At 38.4% G+C, this 21,400-nt stretch overlaps 2 protein-coding genes across 3 annotated transcripts in view; both read left to right on the forward strand.

Annotated features, from left to right (window-relative positions):
• The window catches only part of Octbeta2R (Octopamine beta2 receptor), a 48,113-nt gene extending 32,651 nt beyond the window's left edge, over positions 1 to 15,462 (forward strand). The window contains exons 2-7 of the mRNA XM_002055789.4: positions 2,170 to 5,021; positions 9,397 to 9,495; positions 11,805 to 11,903; positions 12,040 to 12,398; positions 12,544 to 12,721; positions 12,914 to 15,462. Coding sequence (XP_002055825.3) covers positions 4,426 to 5,021; positions 9,397 to 9,495; positions 11,805 to 11,903; positions 12,040 to 12,398; positions 12,544 to 12,721; positions 12,914 to 13,235 — 1,653 coding nt within the window. The 5' untranslated portion in view covers positions 2,170 to 4,425 and the 3' untranslated portion in view covers positions 13,236 to 15,462. The remainder of the gene's footprint in view (positions 1 to 2,169; positions 5,022 to 9,396; positions 9,496 to 11,804; positions 11,904 to 12,039; positions 12,399 to 12,543; positions 12,722 to 12,913) is intronic.
• A 59-nt stretch (positions 15,463 to 15,521) lies between these two features.
• On the forward strand, positions 15,522 to 20,947 carry LOC138910889 (uncharacterized). 2 transcript variants are annotated; one of them, XM_070206834.1, is made up of 2 exons: positions 15,522 to 16,796; positions 16,852 to 20,947. In XM_070206834.1, exons 1-2 carry the CDS (start codon positions 15,522 to 15,524, stop codon positions 16,861 to 16,863), a joined length of 1,287 nt encoding a protein of 428 aa, XP_070062935.1. In that variant the 3' UTR covers positions 16,864 to 20,947. The 2 variants fall into 2 exon arrangements, with proteins under 2 accessions (XP_070062935.1, XP_070062934.1); XM_070206833.1 differs by having other exon boundaries at positions 15,522 to 16,774.
• Positions 20,948 to 21,400: the final 453 nt, after the last annotated feature.

Here is a 21,400-nt window from a genome sequence, read left to right on the forward strand (position 1 = left end):
CTTTTGAGCGCTGTGTGCTGGGCTTGGAATCGAGAAAACGAAAATTAAATACATACATATATATAAATATATATACATAACTATTTACTTACATCCATATACAACTGGTTTACATATATGTAAGAAAAGAAACATGGAACAGTTTGAAAGAGCCATTAGCCGGATGATTTATTTACTCACTGCGTGCGAAAAATTGAACTGGAAAACTGTGCAAAGTTCAAGTGGGACATTGCATTTACCCCGGTTATTATGATTTTCCATTTCGATAATTAAATAATCAGCATCACCAGCTGAGTTAATGTAGCCATGTCCACATGTGTGTTTCTGTGAAAACTGAATAAAGGGATGTGATTATTGTGTTTTCAACTTAAATTTTTTAATTTTAAATGTTTGTTGTATTGAATTAAAAATAGCATTCGTTTGTTACAACACAATTGGCTTAGGTGATATTTTGCCGAGCTTGGTTGAGTCCTCGGGCTTTATCGTGGACGTCAAAAGCGGCTTTTTTGAACGAGGCTTTTAAATTTGTGTACACCATATCATTTTGTAATCTTTCTCAGTTGCTGTCTAAATATTTAAACGAATATATGTATATACCTTGTTAATTTCGTAAGGTTCCGAATTTGTAAGTTGAGATGTATGAAATTCTTTAACAAAACCAATTTATGTGAGCTCAGAGCTCAGGTGTAATACGCAAAGCACAGCTGGCTTACTGGATGGGCTAAAAGCAAGTAAAAACACAAACTCTAAAATGTGAGGGCTGGAAAGGGTGCATGGTGGGAAGTTGGTTAGGACTTGATCTGAACGGAATGTAGTCGGTGCTACAATGTAAAGTAAAAAGTTTTGTTTATTAAATAAAAATAAATGCAAGTTAATTAATTAAAAGCTAAAAGAAGATAGAGCATGCACAGAGCATAATGCCAGCATGTCGATGTTGGCGTGGAAGGCTGAGAAGCAGCCCTGTGTGGCTAAGTGCTCCAGAAAGTATGTTAAGCTTAATTAGCAGCTTCAACTGATGCCACACGGTATCTTAGCCAAGTGCAGCTGCTCTGCCCAGAATTGCTACTCTGGTCTCGTATATGCTGCCTTATCCGGGCCATAAGTTTTCTTGCCGTTGCTTTTGCATTTGCTGTTGTTGTTGTTGTTGTTTTTATCGGCATGTGCGCCATAATTTGGCAACAGTTTCAAGCAAGAAGCATCAACAACAACAATGAAGACAGCAAACTTAATACAACAACCACAGACGAGGACGCACAATGCCAAGAGCAAAAACGTCGGCCACGTCAACGGCCAAAACAAAAACCACAAATAACTAAAACTGTGCATGGCAAAATTAAATTTGAAACAAAAACAAAAACAATAATAATAATAATTTTCATGACACTAACATTGGAAGCTGTGTATTTGAAGGCGTTGACTGAACGATGGCAACAAGCGAATTGTCGGCAAGTAACACAAATGCTAAAGATACAGATACAGACACAGATACATATGCCAAAACAATTGGCAGCTGACTAAAGCGCATTTTGGGGTTTGTTTTTGTGGATCCATGTTTGAAAATCTTCCGCTTATGGCCTGTCGCCACTTGTCAGTTGCGGCCTTCTTCCATGAAATTCCAATGAAAGATGCTAACCTGCATTTCGTCAATTGAAAGGCGCGAATATGTAAATTTTAAAACAAAACATTGTATCGATGTTTTTTGCGTTTGCTTAAGGTAAATTTTTTTTTTATCAATTTTCAACTTAAATTAATGGCAATCGGCTTGGCCACAAAAATTAATCAAACACCCACGGCGAAAAGGCAAAAGGCGTCGGTCGCTGGGTACAAAATTATAAATTTAAAAATTAATAAATATATAAAATTAAGGCAAGCATCGGCATCGGCAGCGCCGGCGGCAGCGACAGTGTGACGGTGACGCCAGCGGTTCTGCCTCTGCGGCAGCGCTTTGATGAGCGGTGACAAACATCTATAAGATGCGAATACATATTTTTAAACAAAATTATTATCGCATTTTTGCTTTTTTTTTCATGGTGTTCATGGTGTTTCTCGTGCTGTTTTCGAATATTTATGCGCACTCAATTTTTATTTTATAGAACTTAAAACATATATTTATATTTACACATGCACACACTTATATTTATTTGCTTTTCTATTTCCATTTCCTTGCAGTTGCTTAATTTGGAATAGCGCCAGGGCGAGGCACCAACAGCAACAACAACAACAAAGTCATATCGCCATATGCTTTGGCTCATTGCAGCCAACTTCCTTAACTGGCAGTTTCCATAATTAACAGTACTTTGGCTCTCAAAGCTGAAACCCGAACACAAAACACCGAAACGCAAAAAGATAGTCAAAATATATTTTGCTAAAAATTTGTCATGCCAACGAGTAAATCCAAAATGAAATACCCCTACGCAACTGGGCGTCTAATTTAAAGCTCGTGGCCGCCAAAATGCGAGTGGCCAATTTGTTGAGTGTGCCACAATAACAACAACAACAAAAACAACGACAACTACAACAGCAACAATATCTAACAACAACATCATAAAGGCGGCTACGTTGCGAGCGCTAAAAGCGTGTGCGAACATGAAAATAAAACATCACCAGGAAATAAATTCAGAAAAAATTATAAATATAAATACAGAAAACCGAACAAAGTCGCATACAACTATAGAATAGTCTATATATATACACAGCCTATATACTTATATACAGAAGGGAGTAAAAAAGAAACAAAACTACAAGAACAATAATAATTGGGACTTTTTTCGCATCTTAGTTGCTTGGGTGGGTAAAGGGAGCCTAAAATACTCACGAATACGACGATACATATAGGCTTAATGTGTTGTGAAGCGGGCAATATCAAGAGTGACATTCTTTGGCGCAGCTGCCGTCATATAAATCATTACACATATACAGGGTGACTCAAAGTGTTTGTTTTAGAGGAGTGCCAGTAACCCATAGGAGTGCGCTAGAACGCATCACGTGGTTAAAAGACATTATTATTTTTTTTTTGCAAGCAGCACATATGAAATTGATTAATTTCTGAATGTCGCCCAGCTAGGCACCCTATATAAAGACGTACGATTCATGGAAGGGCGCCAATTTAGTTTTGATTGTACAAAGGTTGATCATGACATAGAAATGCAACAGTGATTATTTAAATACCCTGGAGCCAGAGCAGAATCTAATAAGTGCATCGTTAGTACATTTCTAGAATGTGGACCGTCCAGTAGCAGACACCCTATATATTTAGGCCACTCAAACAAAAAACCAAAACGAATTCTACGTCAGCATATAAACAAATATTGACTAAAATCAATACATACGGCAGCGGTGGCAAAAATCCACACTAATAAATATATATATAATAACTTAACTCATACACATATGCACAAAAAGAAAGGAAAATTCAACGCATGATTTTTTATGCTTTTGTCGATTTTTTTTTTCTTTCTTTGCGTTTGAATGATTTTGCTTTTATGACAGAACAGCAAAAGCGTCGAAACATTTTGAGTTGCTGCAATATAAATGTGAAAACCACTTGCACGAACTATACCAAAAATAAATGAAAGACAAGAAATGTTAAAAATAAAGACTAAAATACTGCAATTTTGTGGCAGCATCAACACCAGCAGCCGCAGCAGAAGCAGCTAAGCGACGCGGTCTCCGCAGCAACCAAAAAAAAAAAAAAGGAAAAAAATGTATAAAATTAAAACGCAGCCGCTTGAGCCAAAAAAAAAACCAATCAACGGACAGAGACAGCTACAACAACAACAAAAACAATAACAACAACAACAACAGCAAACAGAATAAAAACAGAAGCCGCATAGCTAAAACGCCAAACAGTCCAGCAAACTCGGCCGCGGCAGCGACGACGCCTCCATAATAATATTATCATTAACAGCAACAGCAACAACAGCCACAAAGAGCAGCAGCAGCAACGACGTGAACTGAGTGGGCGTCGGCTGGCGTTGGCAAGGACAGCGGCAAGAGCGACACGAACGTGAACGTGGACGTTGGCGTTGACGTCTCCGTCTCTGCCTCCGTCCCTGCCGTTGTCGCACGGTGCGCGCCACATTGGCGAATCAATTTCCGTTGCGGTGGCCGTTTCAGTTTTGGTTTCAACGTCGCTAGCGCCACGCGTGTCGCGAATCCCTAATGGCGCACCTTCTCGCCGTCGGTGGCTGTCCAGCGAATTAACGCAGGCTCATGAGATTGAGACAAAGACCGACCCAGTACCAACACCGAGACGAAGAGTGAGACCGAAATCAAGGCCAAGTTCAAAAAGTTAAGCAAAGCCAAATACAGCCGCAACGGCTAAAAGTGAGAGAAAAATATTAAAAGTCGTGACCATAAACCAAAAAGAGAGTGTACAAATTTGAGCAGACGAACGTGTCCGTGCCCAAGTGAAAGTCAAGCCAAATGCAAGCCATGCAGGGCTTGGAGCTTGGCCTGCTGCCCGCATTGCCCACCGCAGCGGCAGCAACAACGATGCGGCACAGAACCAGCGTCACAAGGATACGCAAAAGACTATGCCGTTGCAGCCGGCGGCCAGAGGCTGAGCCAGAGCAAGAGCAAGAGCAAGAGACAGCGGTGCAAGCACGTTCAATACGTCGCTCCAACACAACGACTTCAAATAATAATCCCAGCCTCAATTTGACGCTGATCAGCGCCACCGCCGCCCTGACAGCGGCGGCTGTCTTGCACACAACGAATGCTGTGACTGCAACAGTTGGCGTTGTCGACGCCGTTGCACTGCCACTGCAAGGCACTGCCATGCCCATGCCCGCCCTAACACACGAACTAAACGCCACGCTGCTAAGCAGCACGGCAGCCGCGCTCCTAAATGACAGCAGATCCCAGCTTGACGCTGGAGTTGCGCCGGCCGGCGGCGTCGAGCATTGGTTCGACGATGCGTTCTGGGTGCTTAAGGCATTTGTCATGCTGTTCATCATCATAGCGGCCATTTGTGGCAATCTGCTTGTTATTATTTCTGTGATGCGTGTTAGAAAATTAAGGTGCGTATACGTAATGTGTCTAACTAAAGCTTAATTCTAATTTGGCAGATACAGCCCCTAGTCCACGGTCCCCAGTCCCCAGCTACCGTCTCCCTCACTTTGCACGCTTACATTCTAATTATCTGTGAAAAGCAATTAGCGTTGCTCTCTCTGTCTGAGTTTTTGTTGTAATTGCATAAAATTCCTGAAGCTGTGCCGCCTCCTGGGGCTGCCTTGATTGCCAATTTGCGCGAAAAGCCCCGCCAAGCCACCACCGCACCTGACGCAGCCTTAACACTTTCTAATTATTCCGCTTTCATATGCTCAATTTTTGTCAACTTCGCATAAAATTCATGCACGTCCGCCTGCCGTATACCTTGCCCGCATCTGTATCTGAAATCGTGTCCCATTCGTGTTCCTGTTTTTGCGCTCGCTTTGCTGCCAGCCATTTTACTTCCAATTCGCTTGAATTTTATGTAACTGCTTTGTTCCTTATTTATTTTGGCCGTAATTGAGCGTCTATCTACAACCCGCTACCCTCTCTGTGTTATAAACAACTTACATTTTCATGTTCCACAGTCTGTAATATTTGCATTTCTCTTTGGCCAGAGTTCTACAATACCATTTCCTCTTTTTCTGCTGTTACTGCAGGAAGGAAGTAGGAATGACTAACTTAGATGTATCCGACTAACATATACTCTGTTAAAACAAATTTCAGCAAGATATGGATTAAATCGCTCAAATTTTATTCTCTCCCATTTGTTAGAATGGTTGTTAAAGTAGTATCGGAAAAGTTAATTGAGAAAGTTAAACTAGTATCGGAAAAGTTAATTGAGAAAGTTAAGTCCCTAGCTCGGAGTGCTTATGCTAAAGTACGGAAAAACTAAGCCAAATAAGGTTCTCGCCAAAAAACTCAACTACACACAAAATCTAAATATCTGTTAACAGAACAATTAGCATGGAAATCCAGACTCAATGGCAATAAGATCAATTCGATTCTGAATACGTTAGGATGAAAAAATGTCTAATGTCGGCTACTAAATGTGCAAGATCATTAAAAAATACCCTCTTGGTACATGTATTAGCGCTAAAGGGTATAAAGGGAAGAGCTGCTTTGGCGCAATTCATTAATTTGTTGACAAATTAAGTTTTATGACTCTTTTTTAAATGTGCAAGCATACAATTTGCTTGCTAAGCGATTATTAATGGTCACGCTAGAGTTTTTAATTTTCATTTTTTGCTATTGTGGCGATTCTCCTAGCAATTTCTATTTAAAAAAATATATTCTGTAACAATACTTTTTCTATTTCCTTGTTACCAACTTTGCTAGAAAATGGAAACTCAACTGTGAAACGGTCTTCGAGCAAATGTGCTTTTACTTTTCTTAAATATAAGAATGTATATTCTCTAAACTTTGTTTTATTTTTTTATTTTTGTTTGTTATTTATGTGAGCCAATTGTGGAGCATGTGCCATATTTGTTAACTTTGATTTGAAGTGCCATGTTTAATTATAAACAGATAAGTCTACTAAGTAAAAAAAAGAATGGCTGACATATAAGTACAACTTTATGACGATTCTCTGAATTGAACTGCATAGGCAATGAATGCATTCAAATGTTGTTTATAGTTTTCATTTAATTTTTGGCTATTCATAGATGTGCACATATAAATTGACGTACAGTCCCAATGACAAGCCAATAAACCTTCGTATTATCAATTTGCAAACGAAATATAAATATAGCCACTCAACTATTCAGACACATGCACACACATACGCACATGTGGGAGAATATACACTTGTCAACATCTTAGCTAGACGACCTCGTTAGATGCGCTGTCAACTGGCAGCACGGTGCGGGCGGAGGTGGCGTCCTTCGCTCGACATTTATGTAGAAAGACATTGCCGTAAAAAAGTTTTCTAGTGATAAATGATGGGTCGTCAGCTTGGCTCGGTTCGTTAATATTTTTAGTTATGCCTTAATAACTGGCAGGCAAATCAATTTAGCGCTTCATAAAACCCACGGGACTTCCCCTTTCAGAGAAGGTCCGTCGGGCTCACATAATCAAAGTTAACTGCGTCGCACCGTTTTGCAGTCATGCAATCAAAAGTTGTTGCCAGCAAGATTTTGCCACACCCCCTTCAGGTTACATTCGCTGTTTTTCATAATGCAAATTCTTTTGTAGTAATGAAAACTTTAAATGTTCTTAGCAAAAGGAGTGCGTAAAAAAGGCAAGAGAAAATAAGGCGAACACACTTTTTTTAGATAGCAAAAGGAAGAATAACAAGAAGCCGTGGGGTTCGGGAGGTTGGCGTAATTAAGGTTGAACGTCTCTTAATTTATCTTTTTTGCTGCTAATGAGCAACATTTTATTTTTTAAGTGACTTGCGAGTCGGCAGTCTCAGAGCCTAAAAAATAATGATACTAATGCTCATCACGGTGCTTCTGCTGATGATGATGATAATAATAATGGTGAATCTGGGCTTCTACGTGCGTTAAGTTGACTTTTACCCAAGGCCACACGCCTTCTATATATATAAATCTAATTTCTTGCCAACATTAATGCCGTCCAGGCGCAAAAGATTTCACAAAATCCGAAAGCAGCGTGCGGCTTATAAATTGCCAGCTGATGTCGGCAACCAGCTGCAAATCTATTTATTGTTCTATGGTGCACATATTACGCATAGATGAGACGTTCCTTAAAACAATGCCATGAAGAATAGAATGTGGACACACAAAAGCAAACACAAAAGAAACAATAAACGACAGTTAAACTTATAAAAAATTCCAAAAAAAACATCATACAGTCGAAAAAAAGTGATGAAAGAATCTATAGCCATGCGAAGGCACGACTAGACGATATCCAGTATATATCCTAACACCTGCTCACACTCAAATTTAGGCACAAACTTACTTCTTCTATTCTATACTAGGCACAATCAACAATTGTTTCTTCAATTGATATTAGTGGATAAATATTATTACCGATCACCCAAATATGTACAGATCTATGTACATTTTGATCACAGTTTCAAAATTGATAAAGTCGTGTATGTATAAATAGTAAATCGGCTGTTTGTGATCATCAAGTATTTAAAGAATACAAATTTAAATAACATTAGTTCATAGGTATGATGACAAACCGACAACAGATACAAGTTATGCTCGCTTTTACCCATTTTATAGGGCAACCAAAAACAAAACAAGTGACACAACAGAAACAGAAGCCCCTCAGCCGAAACTTTGGCAATTAAGGCGGCTTTTGGTTTTTATGACAGCATAAATTTAAAATTTTCTATATGCCGCCCAATAAAAACGCTTGCCATCGTGCTTGAAATTATTTTCACATTTTTACGCTGTTGAAGATGAGCCACGAGCCACAGCTACAGTCGCAGCCACTGTTCTATATGTAGCTAGGGTGGCGTCTAAAATGTAGCAACCATTTGCCATTACATGGAGGCTACTGATTAACGCCGCGGCGCCGCCTTCTCTTGAAGGATGCACGGCAACTGTTTCCGGGCTTTTTTTTCCAACGCCAGCCGCTAAAGTGTTTAAATGGTATTTTCTTTCAGTTTGAAGAAATTTAATGGTTTAAGTAGGCTAGCTAAGGACGGCAATATATATAAATATATACAGAGAGCGAGCGAGAGGAAAGGAGAGTGATGGCAACGCAGTTGCAAAATGGTGGCTACTTATTGCAATTAACGGCCCAAAGCTCTGCGAGTTATTTAAGAGCTGCAAAAAGTAACGCTAGAGTAATAGATAAACAAGGCCGTTGCAGGCATCTTGCAACTATTTGCTTAGCCAACATTAATGTGTATTATTGATCGTTCAAACTCCCTAGAAGTTTATTACTTATACGCCATGTAAATCGTTTGATAGGAATGCATTGAATAGCTTCGCTACTAAACAGCTTCGAAAACTCCACATTCTGTCATTCCTGCTGCTCATTATGTACTGCAAGCCGAACGCCATATATAGAGTATTCATAAGGAGAAATTTGTAGCCTTGGTCAGCTAAGCCACATTTTTCTTTTCGATTCGTTGCCTGCCTTTTAATTATGTCCCATGCTGATGGCACAATGCAAACTAAAATAATTTGCTGGCATTTGCGGAGAGGCAGCAGTATAGTAGCTGCTTACCCCTTGGGGGTAATGGCACGCATTACAGATTGTGCAATGCCAGCACCCACACAAAGAAAGCACTAATACACTCTCACGGATACAAACGTAGAAGCGAGCTGGGGCATCAGTACGATATCCTGATTAGTCCTTTTAAAGGCATGTCGTAATATAGCCCTATTCATATTGCTTATATCTGTTATTGCTGTGTTGTTGTCATGATTCGTAATATCTCATGTTATTTTCGTTTTCTGATTGTGTTCTTTCTCTTTGCAGAGTTATAACGAATTACTTTGTAGTTTCCTTAGCCATGGCTGATATAATGGTCGCTATTATGGCCATGACATTTAACTTTAGTGTGCAAGTAACTGGGCGGTAAGTATAACAACAATACAAACAAAAACACACACACATACACATATTAAAACAATAAAAGAAAAAAAACAGCTGCAAGAATTACAGCTGCAACTGAACACAGTACCAAATAAAATGAACGGGGTACAGCAGCTTAGCAACGGCAAAGGCTGGTATGGCAGCAGGTTGGGTCGGAGGAAGCGTCCGAGCAAACAGCCAAAAAAAAAAACCCTGAAAAATGAAAGCAACATTTATTTATACTGCCAGCTGTACGAGTGGGCGTGTCTGCATATATCCCCATGTATGGTTATGTATATGTGGGTGCTAGTGTGTGTGTACAGACCTGTGTGCGTGATTGTATGTGCAAATGCAAATGCACAAAGTCATCTCGCTCTGTGTTTGAGCTCATATGCGTACGTTTGTGTTCAAGTATTTAAATGTGCGAAAATTAAACAAAAAATTAAAGCACAAATAGATTTTTCAGCACGATAGTAACACACGCTTCAATATGAAATTAATTTGTGATTTCTGTAATATTTACTTTGCAATTAAATCAAAAACAACATGTAATCGCAAAGTGTTATATACCACACATAAAGTATTTTTAGTATGGGAAAAATATATCTATTTTCTTTGCAAAGCTTAAAGTTTATATCTACGAGCGAAAATAATTATTTTTTAAAGATTCACATAAAAAGAAATTTCTTAGGGTAGTTTGCGAAAGTATTTATAGGCAGAAGGTTAAAAATACGCAGCAAGAAATGAAAGTCCAATCGAAAGATTTAAATGTATTATGCTTGAACTATTTTACTATATTCAAGTGCTTAATTTTTTTATATTCCTGTTAAGCAATTACGTTCGTTGTGCTATTTCAAACTACAAATATTTTTTTTGTTTAATTTCCTCCGGTAACTTTTTCATTTTGAGATAACTTGGCGTTGCAGACACTATTATATTACTGACCGACTTTGAGTTCGTAAGTGTATGCATACTTATGAAGAATGGGCACACACAAGCGCACTCTCTGAATTGCTTTTCTAGGGGACAAAAACCGTCAGAGTGTGACATGGTCATATCCTTCAAAGTGCCAGTGTGTGGGTGTCTGCAATTGTAATATGTGCATGTGATGTCATGTACAGATACGTAGCTGAGTTAATTATGCACAGCCGCTGCTTTAAGCCCTTACTTTAAGCTCGACTTTGGACTTAAGATCAGCACAAATGTTTGCAATGTCATCGCCAGCAAGAGCAGCGCATAATGTGCACACTTTCTGCCAGGCATAGGTCGAGGCACCAACGGAGCAGGGCAGATCCGGGGCAAGCCAGGCCAGGCCGAAAACTTCAGCAGGCCACTTGGCCACGAAAGTTGCATATAAATTGGCAATGGCCGCAGTTGGTGCGCCCAATGGGCTCGTTATCAACCATAGCCGCCCACTTGGCATTCATTAGCAATTTTACCTTCACTGTCGCTAGTTGCATAATTGACTCTGGCCCACGGCGCCGACGTGGCCATCGTTGTCGTGCCACTTTTTATATGGGCCAGCTTAAGCGCCAATTCATGACAGCGCCGAGCCGTATAACAACAACTAGCAAAAGGCTGAAAAAGCTTTGCGACTACGCCTACGACCATGTCTACATCCTGGCATTGCTGCAGGCGTGCGCACATACAGTTTCTGAATAGTCAAAAGTTTTTGAAACTGATGCCAAACTGGTCGCCCGATAATAAATTTTCATGCCCGCTGGCATAAGGAGCGAACTAGTCGAGCTGTTCGAGAAGGTCGGAGAAGGGCGAGAAGCGTCAGGGCGGTTAGGCGGCAACCAGCAGGGACAACAACGCGAGTTTTAATGAGTTTTTCATGCAACCCGCTCGTTTGCGCTTAAGTGTGCATGTGTGTGTGTGTGTGTGTGTTTTTGTTGGTGTCTGTGTTGGCGCCTCTGCCTGTGGCATCAACATCAACAGTAGTCATCCCCACATTTCAGTCTGTGTCTCACTGTGCATTAAAGCATTTTAATTTGGGCTCTCTGCGAGAGTCGCTTGCCATGAAAATGTACCAGTTCATGGGCAATGTCACCTGCTAGCCGAAACCAACAAAGATGAAATCGATAAACACATAAATCAGATATGCTGACAAGACAGTTAGTGGCTTTTGGGTCTAACCACTCCCCAAGTACACTTAAGAAACTCTGGGAGGCGGGGACTTTAAGTTTTCATAGCATACTTTGTGGAGCAAATATTGACTTTTTAAGAATAATATTATTGATGTAGTGTAATCTGCGGCAAGCTTAAACATATTATTTAATTTCATTATTTAATATTCCAACGACTTTCAGCTGGAACTTTAGCCCCTTCTTGTGCGATCTGTGGAACAGTTTGGATGTGTACTTTTCAACGGCAAGCATTTTGCATTTATGCTGCATATCTGTGGATAGGTGGGTACACACATATATACACACACATACACACACCAATATATATGGATGCGAGTGTGCGCTCATTTAATACTACATATGACAGCTCACTTGAAATAGTAATAACAGTGGCCCTGCAATGGCTTCCTTTTTGCAGATACTATGCAATTGTAAAGCCTCTCAAGTATCCGATTAGCATGACGAAACGCGTGGTTGGCATTATGCTGTTGAACACATGGATATCGCCGGCATTGCTCTCATTTCTACCCATTTTCATTGGCTGGTATACGACAGAGCAGCATAAGATATTTGTGAAGGAGAATCCCGAGCAGTGCTCGTTTGTGGTAAACAAGTTCTATGCCATCATTTCGAGCTCGATTTCCTTCTGGATACCGTGCACCATTATGATTTTCACTTATCTGGCCATTTTTCGTGAGGCCAACCGCCAGGAGAAACAATTGATGATGCGCCACGGCAATGCAATGCTCATGCATCGTCCATCGATGCAGCCATCAGGTAAGAGTCCTGTTACAAAGCTTAAATTACCATTCGGCCAGGCAGACTGTCTGGCCGGCAGACAGAAAAACAAGCGCACACAGCGAGGCATTCTGAGCCTGAAGCCGATGCTAATCCTTGCCCGTTTATCATGTTATTTTGCCAGGCGAGGCGCTGAGTGGCTCGGGCTCATCGAAAACATTGACACTGCATGAGGTCGAGCAGGAGCATACCCCGACAAAGGACAAACATTTAATCAAAATGAAGCGGGAGCATAAGGCCGCACGCACTTTGGGCATCATCATGGGCACCTTCATACTCTGTTGGCTTCCATTCTTCCTATGGTAAGTGAGCGATGCTACCCGCTGGCAAGGGACTCAAGTATAATTTATTTGAAGTTGCGCATGCATAATTAAATATTACTTATACGCCACGGAGTGACGTGGCTCTTAAATGGGTTTTTTGACAGTTACCATTTAAATGTTATTATTTATATTTATTTATTTATTTGACTTGACTCTTTCATGCATTCACAGGTATACGCTCTCCATGACCTGCGGACCATGTCAGGTGCCAGAAATTGTTGTCTCGATACTCTTCTGGATTGGCTACTTCAATTCCACGCTCAATCCACTGATCTATGCATACTTCAACAGAGATTTCCGAGAGGCCTTCCGCAATACATTGTTGTGCCTGTTCTGCAACTGGTGGAAGGATCGCCATATGCCACTCGATATTGACATACGACGCTCAAGTCTGCGCTACGATCAACGTGCCAAGAGCGTCTACTCGGAAAGTTATCTCAACTCGACTACGCCCTCGCATCGCCGACAGTCGCAGCTTGTCGACAACTTATAATACAGGGACGAGGCGCTGCTGACGCCCATTGCACAGCAGCAGCAGCGGCTGGCAACGGGCGCCCGTGGCTCCGGAGCTGACTCTAAGGCGGATCCCGTACCCAAGCACAGTCTAGGCAACCTGTCGGCCGAAGATGTGCAAGAGATACAAATCGAAATACCCATGGAATATATCAACAAATGGAACAAGAATAACAACGCAGCTGCCGCAACGGCCTCCAGTCACGTGTAAGGGACTGAGAATAGCTGATGACAACGGCAACAACAGCAATCCGGACATTGGCGAAGTTGCGTCAATCGAACAAATGCAATTACATTTTCCATTAATTTTTAAAATTAATATGCTGGTTGCATTCATGTTGTACATATTTAAGTCAACATTACGGCATTACTCGTGTACATAGTGCACTCTATAAACGCGTTGTCTGTTTGTTTTCGTTTTTGTTTTTCTTTCGAATTTATTGAGCTTTATTTTACTGAAACAGAGTGAACATGAGTAATTTATTATTTATTATTATGTCGTACTTGTTGTGCCGTCGTGTAAATAGTTAATTTTTTTTTTTAATTATATATAAATATATAAATTTTACAACTAAATTAAGCTCAGGTTGTAAAGCGTTCAGCGTTAACAGACATTTCTACGCCCAGCAGAACTATTCTTAATGACATCATTCAAAGGGCAATCAAAACATTATGTTAAGAGTCTATTTAAATATAGGTATCAGTACATAAGGCAACCAAGCAATAGGAAGAACAAAAAATAAATAGATATATAAATATATATAAAAGTATATATACAAACAAACAAAAAAATCTAAAATTTAAACTGTGCCAATTACCCAAATAAAAAATGATGAACTACTTATTTAGGCGATCTGTCGCATGAAAGAAATAAATACCAAATGAATAAAATACTTTAAAATAAATATATGGCACACAAGAATGCAATTAAATTGACGTAACTATACCCAAATATACATATGTGTAAGTAGTACATATTACATCTATATATAGAATAAATGTTATATATGATCGACAATCGCATGAAATAAGAATGCTCAAAACATGTATAGTAAATAGCGAAATTTCATAGTTAAACCAAATATAGAATGCATAAGTGAGTGGCAGTCAAAATCAAAACTAATCTAGTGAACTTCAAATAAAGCTTAACACAATATCTAGTTCAAGTACTATATACAATACATCGATATCGTTAGTTCATTAAACTCAACGTCAAGTCTAGACGTAAAGTTTTTACAAAGTGTTAAAAGTTAAATTGAAAAGTGCGTGTAAAAGTGCTGTGTGTATTCAATTTTTGGATAAATGGAAATTGCGTTGCAGTTCCTGGAATTAAGTTGACTGTGTAGCCTGTAAAGGGAAGGCTTGTGCACTGCTTACAAAGTCAGCAACTTGATTCCAGCAATTGCGGCCCAAGGACAACGTTGGAAAGTGTCAAATAACAAAAACAGGACATCAGAAAAATTTGAATGTGAATGCGAATATTCGTTAAAGGTTAACTACAGTTTGTAACGTTCTTAAAAAAAATGTATGCTCCTTTGTTATGGAAATCAAAAGCAAATAAATAACAATTGGCCATTGTATTCCGAATTTGTGACCACAGGAAACAATGAGACCCCAAAAGCTTCTTATTTCAAGAAACGATAGAACAACATAAAATATAACTTAAACATGTTGAATGTTCATGTTAATAAGCCACAAGAATTTTGTTGTCGACTTCGTTACTAGTTTACCGCTAAAGAAAAGCGGAAAACCACAAAAATGCAAGGCAAAATAATTATAAAGAGCCAAAGCTCTTTATGTAATTTATAACGTTTATTAATAGGCATCAATGTAAATGTATAATGTATAATAGTCACAATATGATTTTCCTTAACAATAAACGAATAAAGGCAACAAACTCCAAAGAACTTGTTATATTTTTATAAACAAATCAAAAGCTAAACTAATTTATATGTCTAATGATCTTTATATACTTATATACTTAGTATAATATTGTAATAGGATAAGAGCATCATTGGTAACCCTAGCCAGGGTATTATAGTGTCACTATCTATGTTAATTATAACAGTACGATAAGTAAATATCGATAAAGAAAAGCGGCTGCAGAGAAGAAGTGGAAGGCAGTCTCTCTACAGTACTAGCAGTAAGAAGACGTGTTGTTAAAAATAAAGAGGCAACCCGAACATAAGTTAAATCAACGAAGAAAATCATACTATTACAATATCAGAAGTGGGATTGACTCAGAAAAAAAAAAAAACACAACAAAATGGAAAATATAAATATAAATGACGTGTCAATAGCGACATTGAAAAGTTGGTTGGCATTACTAAATTTGCCAACAGAGGGTACCAAAACTGAGCTGATGGCGAGATTAAATAAGGTACCAGTGGATATCCGAGACGATGCTGCAAAGGAACTTGAAGTTCAACGTAACAAGGAACAGACAATTGAGGCTCAAAATGAGTTGCAAAACATAATGCAACAACAGCGTGACGAAATAGCAAATGGCGCCGAGATGCTGAAATTGATGCGTCTCGAAATTGAAGCGTCTCGAAAATTCCTAGAAGAATTTCAAGTAACGGTGAACCGCAACTCGCACATCGGCGGGAGCGACGGGGGAGAGCAAGAAAGTGAAGTCGGCGATTTATTGCAGCTAGAGGATGGTCACACTGAAGAAAGACCACGGTCGACGGATGGCAACGCTGGTGCAGCTGATTACACTGGAACGGATGGCAACGCTGGTGCAGCTGATCACGCTGGTGCAGCGGGCAACGCTGGGGCAGCTGGAAGGATCGACGAAAGTGGCAACGCTGTCGGAGGCAACTTAAATAATTGCATCCAAACTGGAGCGATGATGTTAGCCAAGGAAATTTTATTAGAATTTACTGGAGAAAGTGAGGTGCGTAAATGGGTAATGCAATTCTTCAATGTGGCCAAGATCTACAGACTAAATGATATGCAACAGCACTTGCTTTGTATAAGCAAATTGAAAGGCGGTGCTTTGAAGTGGTTGCATGCAGACCCTATGCGCATCATTGCTCCGATTGACGAGATGCTAAATCAATTGGTTTTGGCCTTCGGGGGAGGATTTTCGAAGTCGGAACTACGACAGAAGTTCGAGGATCGGGTTTGGAAACCAGATGAGGTGTTCGCCACATATTTTAGCGAAAAAAGCATATTGGCACAGGACATCAACATTGATGTAGAGGAGTTAATGGAGGGTATTATTCGAGGCATACCTTGCGAAAACTTGCGCACTCAAGCTAGTATGCATTGCTTTACCAATCCGGCTCAAATTTTACGTGCGTTTGCAGCTATAAAGTTGCCAATTAAACGGGTACGAAACCATGTAGTGAAACAAACTGCACAGGAAGCACAGGCGGACAAACAACAACGTTGCTACAATTGCAATGTTAAGGGCCATTGGGCCAAAGATTGTTTAAAGCCCAAACGGGAGGCAGGATCTTGCTATGCGTGCGGCTCAAAGGATCATTTAATAGCAGGATGTCCAAATAAAAAGTATGATATGGAAAACAAATATGTAAGATACTTAAGAATTCATTTTAGTAACTCATTTAACAAATCAATAATTGCAGAATGCCTTATAGACTCTGGCAGCCCTATTTCATTTTTAAAGGAAAAGTTTGTGCCATTAAAAGTAAAGCGTATGCCAGATGCAAATTCGTATGTAGGTTTAAATGAAAGTAAATTGAAAAATTTTGGAAAAATTTTATGTTTTATGAAGAAAAAGTTAATAAATGTTTATTTTAATGTTATAATTGTGGCAAATGAGTCTATGAGGTATGACGCTGTGCTTGGTAGAGATTTTATGGATTCTTTTGGTTTAAATATTGATTTAAGAACATTAAAAATTGTGAACGGGCATAAAGTTGATCACCAGAATAATGGTAAAAATGATATCATAGCTACAAGCTACAAAGAAAAACAAAAAAAAGTGGACGATGAAGATATAAAACACGAGCAAAATGAAACTATATTGTTAAATGATAAAATCGTTAATAAGGAAATAGTCAGTAATGAAACTGTTAGTGATGAATTAGTTAGTGAGAAAATTGTTAGTCCGGAAACGCTTGGTGATAAAGTTGGTAGTGATGAGATAGTTAGAAATAAAATAATTAGTGGTGAAATAGTTAGAAATGAAGTGATTGGGATCGAAACTGTTAGTGATGAGATAGTTAGTTATGGAGAGCTTAAGCTCGAACCTGATAGTGAAGAAGTTGTTAGTGATGAAATTATCTATAATCAAACCGGGATTGAAAAGGTGATTATAGAAGATATAGGAAACAGTGCAGTTAAAATTAATAATCATGTTAATGAAGCGCCAGTGAATAGCGAAATCATGGGAGTGTTAGAAGAGAATTTTGAGAAGGATATCTTAACAATAAGTTGGGAAGATTCTAACAAAAGAGAAAATATATATATTTTAAGTGAAGATATTGATTACAGCACAAAGTGTGAATTTGAAAATTTATTTGAAAATACTTATGTAAAAGCGAAAAGGCCAAATCAGCCAAAATTAAGACATGAGTTAAGCATAAGATTAGAAAACGACAAAGTATTTAATTGTACACCTAGGCGGTTATCTTATATGGAAAAAGAAAAGTTGCAAGAATTATTAGACGACTATTTAAAAGATGGAATCATTAGGCCAAGTTGTTCAGAGTATGCATCACCTATAGTACTAGTGAAGAAAAAAACTGGAGACATGAGGTTATGTATTGATTTTAGAAGACTGAACAAAATTATATGTAGAGACAACTACCCGCTACCATTGATCGACGATTTATTAGACAGACTATGCGGAAAAACAGTATTTTCAAAGTTGGATCTAAAAAACGGGTATTTTCATGTTTTTGTTAATGAGCAATCTATTAAATACACTTCATTTGTTACCCCTCTAGGACAATATGAATTTCTTAGGATGCCCATGGGTTTAAAAACTGCGCCACATGTATTTCAAAGATTTGTTAATAACATATTTTGTGATATGATAAAAGATAATAAGGTAATTGTTTACATGGATGATATTATGATAGCAAGTACAAACATAAAGGAACACATGGAGACCTTAAAGGAAGTGTTTATAAGACTGGTGCAAAACAAATTAGAGTTGAAATTAGATAAGTGTGAATTTTTTAAAAGCAGCGTTAAATATTTAGGATTTGTGGTGGATAGTAAAGGCGTTAGGGCTGATGAAAAAGGGTTAGAAGCGGTTAAATCCTTTCCAATACCAAACAAAATTCAGGGAGTACAAAGTTTCCTAGGGTTATGCTCCTACTTCAGGAGGTTCATTTTAAACTTTTCTATATTAGCTAAACCCTTATATGATTTATTGAAAAAAGATAAGAAATTCAAGTTTGGAGAAGAGGAGTTTAAGTGTTTTAATATGTTAAAAGATAAATTGTTAGAGGCGCCAGTACTATCAATATATAATTACAAAGAAGAAATAGAACTACATTGTGATGCCAGCGCAGTGGGATTTGGGGCTGTTTTATTTCAAAAAAAAGAAGATAGGAAATTACACCCGATTTTTTATTTTTCTAAAAGAACAACCGAAGTAGAGTCTAAATATCATAGTTTTGAGTTAGAAACGCTAGCCATCATTTACGCATTACGCAGATTTCGTATATATCTGCAGGGAAAACGATTTAAAATAATGACAGATTGCAACTCTTTAACTTTAACGCTTAACAAAATAGATTTAAATCCGAGAATTGCTAGATGGGCGTTAGAACTACAAAATTACGATTTTGAGTTAGTGCATAGATCGGGCAAGCAAATGCAACATGTGGATGCGTTAAGCAGATGTTATGAGGACATTTTAGTTATTGAATCCAATAGTTTTGAGGACAATTTAGTTATTTGCCAAAGCAAAGATGACAAACTGGTAGATATTAGAAAGATGTTAGAAAAAGAAGAGCACAAGCTATTCGAAATGAGAAATGGGGTCATTTACAGAAAAACAAATGATGGCAGATTAGTTTTTTATGTACCAAAGGATATGGAAGAACATGTACTTTACAAATATCATGATGAGTTGGGACATGCTGGGAGAGATAAGATGATTGATGCCATTGGAAAGAGTTACTGGTTCCCATATATTAAGGAAAAAGCAATAAAGCATATAGGGAATTGTTTAAAATGCATTGCCTTCGCCCCCAAGACGGGTAAGAGTGAAGGACTATTACATAGCATACCGAAAGGAAACAAACCGTGGGAGATGATCCATATAGACCATTATGGACCAATTAATGCAGGAAGGGCTAATAAATATATATTGGCGGTGGTTGACGGATTTTCAAAATTTGTTAGACTATATACAGCAAAGACAACAAGTACGAAAGAAGCGATTAAGGCATTAAAAGATTATTTCAGAGCGTATAGTAGACCTAAGTTCATTGTATCGGACAGAGGGAGTTGTTTTACTGCAAAAGAGTTTGATGAATTTTTAAAAAATGAGGGAGTAACGCATATTAAAATAGCAACGGGTTGTCCGCAAGCAAATGGTCAGGTGGAAAGGTTGAATAGAGACTTGGGTCCGATGATGGCAAAAATGGCGGAGCCAGAAAATGGTTTACATTGGGATGTTATTATAGAAAATGTTGAATATGCAATAAACAACACACAACACAAAAGCATAAAGAAATTTCCAAGCGAAATGTTATTCGGATTACAACAGAAAGGAAAAGTTGTTGATGAATTAAAAGAAAAATTAGAAGAGTTTACACAGGTGAACACGTGTGATAAAAGAAATTTAGAAAATATAAGAAAGAGTGGAGAAATATGTCAAAAAGAAGCTCAAATCAGAAATGAAGAGCGGATTAATAAAAAGAAGAAAGTATCAGTAGAATATAAAATAGGTGACTATGTCATGGTAAAAAATTTTGATAGCACACCAGGAGTTTCAAAAAAGTTAATACCAAGATATAAAGGGCCTTATAGTATAGAAAAGATTTTAAAAAATGATAGATACTTGTTAAAGGATGTAGAAGGCTTTCAATTATCTCGCAACCCGTACGTTGGTATCTGGAATAGCCAAAACTTTAAGCATTGGATGCGAAAATAGGCAATAAGCATTAGTTATAAAGATAGATACACATATAAAAGACAGAGATCGGGAGCTCTCTTTGTCAGGATGGCCGAGTTGTAATAGGATAAGAGCATCATTGGTAACCCTAGCCAGGGTATTATAGTGTCACTATCTATGTTAATTATAACAGTACGATAAGTAAATATCGATAAAGAAAAGCGGCTGCAGAGAAGAAGTGGAAGGCAGTCTCTCTACAGTACTAGCAGTAAGAAGACGTGTTGTTAAAAATAAAGAGGCAACCCGAACATAAGTTAAATCAACGAAGAAAATCATACTATTACAATATATGTTTGTATATGTATTTGTATGAATGTGTATATGTGATTGTTATTTATTTTTCTGCAAACTTTTTTCGTTACTTGGGGTATTGCTATGCCGTTTTCTATACAAGATGCGAGATCTAAAATTTAACAACAGAAACGAACAAAACAATTAGCCTCGACTAGCAGGCAATATAACCAAGAATCATAAGCTATGTGAATTACTAATAAAGCTAAAACGAAATGTTACAAATTAAATTGGAAGAATTAAATCATTTACGAAAAAAATATATGAAAATAAAAATTTGGAATTATAATAAAGCAAGCAATTTTGAATTTGTCGAAGGGTGGCACCAATTCTGGGAAACGACACTTGGGTTGTAATCGGCAAAGTTCATGACACAGCAACTCAAAAGTAAATAAGCCCGAGATGATGGCCAAAATACCCCGACCCCAAACTCAAAGCACATTAGCAGAATATTATCAGCACAAAAATAAAGCTGATTACTGACGGCGACAGTTGTAAACTTCTAAATGACTGCCACGGCTTGGCTGATAAATTACAAGATTCTTGTCAACATACCCTTGCAACGGTCCGACAAGCAAAGGCTGCAAAGCACATGGCGTATGAGTGATTTTTATTTGGCAGATAATTTAAGCGGCGTCATGGCAATGATATCCGCATCGCACAATCACTTTGGCAAAGTAATTTATAATCTATTGCGTTGCCAAAACGCAACATTTTCCGACCAGAGGTAACGGCCACCGCTTCGT

Source organism: Drosophila virilis, chromosome 2 (genome assembly GCF_030788295.1).
Source record: "Drosophila virilis strain 15010-1051.87 chromosome 2, Dvir_AGI_RSII-ME, whole genome shotgun sequence".
In the NCBI taxonomy this organism is placed as follows: domain Eukaryota; kingdom Metazoa; phylum Arthropoda; class Insecta; order Diptera; family Drosophilidae; genus Drosophila; species Drosophila virilis.

Bases quoted from the DNA above. Each gene is read 5' to 3' on its own strand.
- LOC138910889 (XM_070206833.1), top strand. From the start codon at position 15,522: ATGGAAAATATAAATATAAATGACGTGTCAATAGCGACATTGAAAAGT. The intron at 16,775-16,851 runs GTATGATATGGA...CAATAATTGCAG, and splicing joins GCAGGATGTCCAAATAAAAA to AATGCCTTATAGACTCTGGC.